At 30.6% G+C, this 3,200-nt stretch overlaps 1 protein-coding gene across 1 annotated transcript; it reads left to right on the top strand.

The window, feature by feature from the left end:
• Positions 1,240 to 2,290, top strand: LOC105158236. Its single transcript, XM_011074911.2, has 3 exons — positions 1,240 to 1,373; positions 1,531 to 1,848; positions 2,089 to 2,290. The coding sequence occupies exons 1-3, from the start codon at positions 1,304 to 1,306 to the stop codon at positions 2,202 to 2,204; spliced, it is 504 nt and encodes a 167-aa protein (XP_011073213.1). The 5' UTR covers positions 1,240 to 1,303; the 3' UTR covers positions 2,205 to 2,290.

Genomic DNA, 3,200 nt, shown 5'->3' with positions numbered 1-3,200 from the left:
TAAACTATTTTCCAACATAATAGCATTGGGGAAAATATGGTGGAGGTGGAGTGGAGGCAACCTTGTGTGTAGCATCGGCTCATTTTCCACAATGAAAGTTGTAGGTAGACCCTGAGGCAAGTGCATGTAACATTGCATAAAATGTCCCTCAGGGAATACCTCCAATCATTTGGCCTTCAAGATTTTTTGTCCAAGATTTTGAGTTCAAAATTTTTGGTATATACTTAATGCAAATTTTCGTACTTCTGAATTTAACAAAACAAGAAAATATTACAAATGAATTCTGAATTAAGTAAATATTATATGGGTACAAAATCTCTATTTGAAATATCTGATTCTTTACTTCAAGAATACGATCTTCAATTTGTCAATTTTAGAGATGAAACTTGATGTTTTGATCTCCTCTGATGTTGACTTGGGTTTTCAATAGTGTTAATTCGAGGATCTTTTGATTACCGAATTAAATATTGGAGTTTCTTGATCTCTACAATAAACGGTTTGATTTTTGCTTTGAACATCGTGGATCTTTCTTGATTTGTACTAGAAAAGATTTTGAGATTTCTTTAATGTTTTCTTGCTTGTGTTTTCACTTGTATCTTCAATTGTGTTTTCAGTTTTGTCTTCTTTTCTCTATACTTGTCTTTACTTGTGTATTGAGTTGCTTGTCTTCACTTGCTCTTGGCTTGTATCTCCACTTTCACCTTGAATTGTCATGAGTTGTATCTTCAATTATTGAAAAAGTACCCCTATTTATAGTTATAGGGTTGAAAACTTTATCATATTTACTTGATAACGTGACGCAATTTGATTGGTCCCTCATAATTTGTTTAGACATTAATTTATTTTTTTAATCACCAAAAGTGATCTAAAATTACCAAATGAAATTTTCCTTAAATACTTTAATTTCATACATGGCTTTACTATTTTTCTATCAATTAATATTTTACTTTATAAAAAATAAAAAAATTAATAAAAAAATATTGCACCATTCAATTTACAATTAGCAATAAATTTTGCATGCCTATAATATATTTGTTAAAAAAAATTATAGCATTCCCAATATAGAAATTGACCAGTTTTCCTATTTTAAAGATACACATAAATTTTGTGGTTTAGAAAATTCGAAAACTTTGTATTTGATTTCTCAATTAAATTTATGAGGTCATAAACACTCTCTCTCTCTCTCCATCACCGTATATAAAGAAGTTGTCACATCCAACACTTCCATCACATCAAAAGCCTCCAACCCTCCCCCTTAGGCCAAAAAAACAAAGAGAAAGGAACCCCACATCAAAAGGAAATAATGGGTTCTTCAATGAAATTATCATTGGTCCTCTTCTTTGCTTGCTCTATCTTTGTCCAAACAACATTAGGTATGCCTTCCTTGTAAATTTAAATATTGGGTTATATTTTTGTATTATTTTGATTCTGGTTATAGTGACAATAAATATGTATTAATTTTATATAGATACATATTATACTTTCATTTATGATAATATGGTGGAATATTTTTCTTAATTTTTGTTTTAGCGGACGTGATTTGTGAGAATTTGCCCACAAATCTGTGTTCTTTTGCAATTGCGTCATCGGGAAAGAGATGTGTGTTGGAGTGCCACAAAAATACACAAGAAAAAATATGTAAGACATCAGAGATCGTAGTGGAGAAATTATCTGGATACATTGAGACAGATCAGTGTGTGAAAGCGTGCGGTGTTTGCCGTGAATCTGTTGGGTTATCCTCCGACGCGCTCCTCTCATCAGAGTTCACTGCCCATCTCTGTTCTCCTGCTTGCTACCATAACTGCCCTAACATTGTCGACCTCTTTTTCAATCTTGCTGCCGGCGAAGGTAATTACCTTTAATTATTCCATATAAAATAATAATTACTAACCCTTTTTTTCTTATACCTTGCTTGTTTATTGTGGATTTCCTGAAGTTTAATCAAAGCATATATTTGATTATTTATTTTTGTTAACACTCATCCATCCAAGATTCGAACATGAGATTTCTCTATGCTTGAACCGTTGGTTTGTCCCTGAGGATGTATATATTCGATCATTAATTAAATAGATATTGTAAATTGTACAGGAGTATCTTTGCCAGCTCTTTGCAAGAATCAAGAAGAGAATCATCGATCCATGTTGGCAATTTTGTGTCACGGCAGCATCACCCCCGGTCCAGTAGCTGCTCCTACATCTTTTTAATTTTTGCGATCGAAGATTATAAATTCAATTCTAAGCTCATCATTCATTAACATTTATAGAGATATTATTAATAAATTCATAGAAAATTTAGTCTGAACTAGAATGATGAAATCAAGTTAATTGTATAGTGAGTGTATTTTTTATAATATATAAAATAATATTTTTGATGTGATTGCACATATTATCAAATTTGATTCGAGCAAATATTCTTCTTCTTTTACAATTTACCTCTTAGTAGATGATCGGAACAATGTCGTTTGTTGTTTCAAACCCAAATTTACTTTGATTTTTTTCAAATTGTGTTTTAATAACCATCGCTCTCCAAAAAGAAAAAAAGAAAGAGAAAGAACAAAAATAGTATTTTCTTGAGTTAATTACACTTTGACCTCCTTTCAAAATACAAAATTACGCTCTCCCCCAAAATCTTTTGAAGTTATATGTACACTCCCTCCCAAAATTATCCGTTTATACCTAACCCCCTGCTAGACGAAAAATATTGGCATTTAAAAAAAATTACTTAAATTTTAATTTTGCCCATCATTTATCATTCCCCTTATATATGTTTATACTTAAAAATGATAAAGGTAATATATATATATAATGAGATTAACATCATTTCACTTTTCCTGTAAAGTACAAAATTATTACATTAAATATTTAAATAAAAATGGTAAAATTAAAATTTTGTGTAATTCTTTTTACTAACATCAACATTTTTCGTCCAAATCATAGCGAAAGGAGTCAGGTGTAAATAGATAATTTTTGGAGAGGTTGTAAGTGTAATTTGTGAATTTTTTGGGCTTAAATTTAATTTTGAATTTTTAGAGGGGGTCCAAATATAATGAACAATCTCTGGCATGTGCTTTTTTTGTATCCATTGACATAAATTCTAGTTTTTGAATTTTGAACTTTCATATATTATAGCATTTTCAATATTATAGCATCTCTCTCTCTCTCTCTCTCTCTCTCTCTCTCTCTCTCTCTCTCTCTCTCTCC

The sequence above is a fragment of the Sesamum indicum genome, linkage group LG3 (assembly GCF_000512975.1).
Source record: "Sesamum indicum cultivar Zhongzhi No. 13 linkage group LG3, S_indicum_v1.0, whole genome shotgun sequence".
NCBI classification, from domain to species: Eukaryota; Viridiplantae; Streptophyta; class Magnoliopsida; order Lamiales; family Pedaliaceae; genus Sesamum; species Sesamum indicum.
The sequence above is the reverse complement of the archived record's forward strand: the minus strand, read 5'-3'. Positions and strand labels throughout refer to the sequence as shown.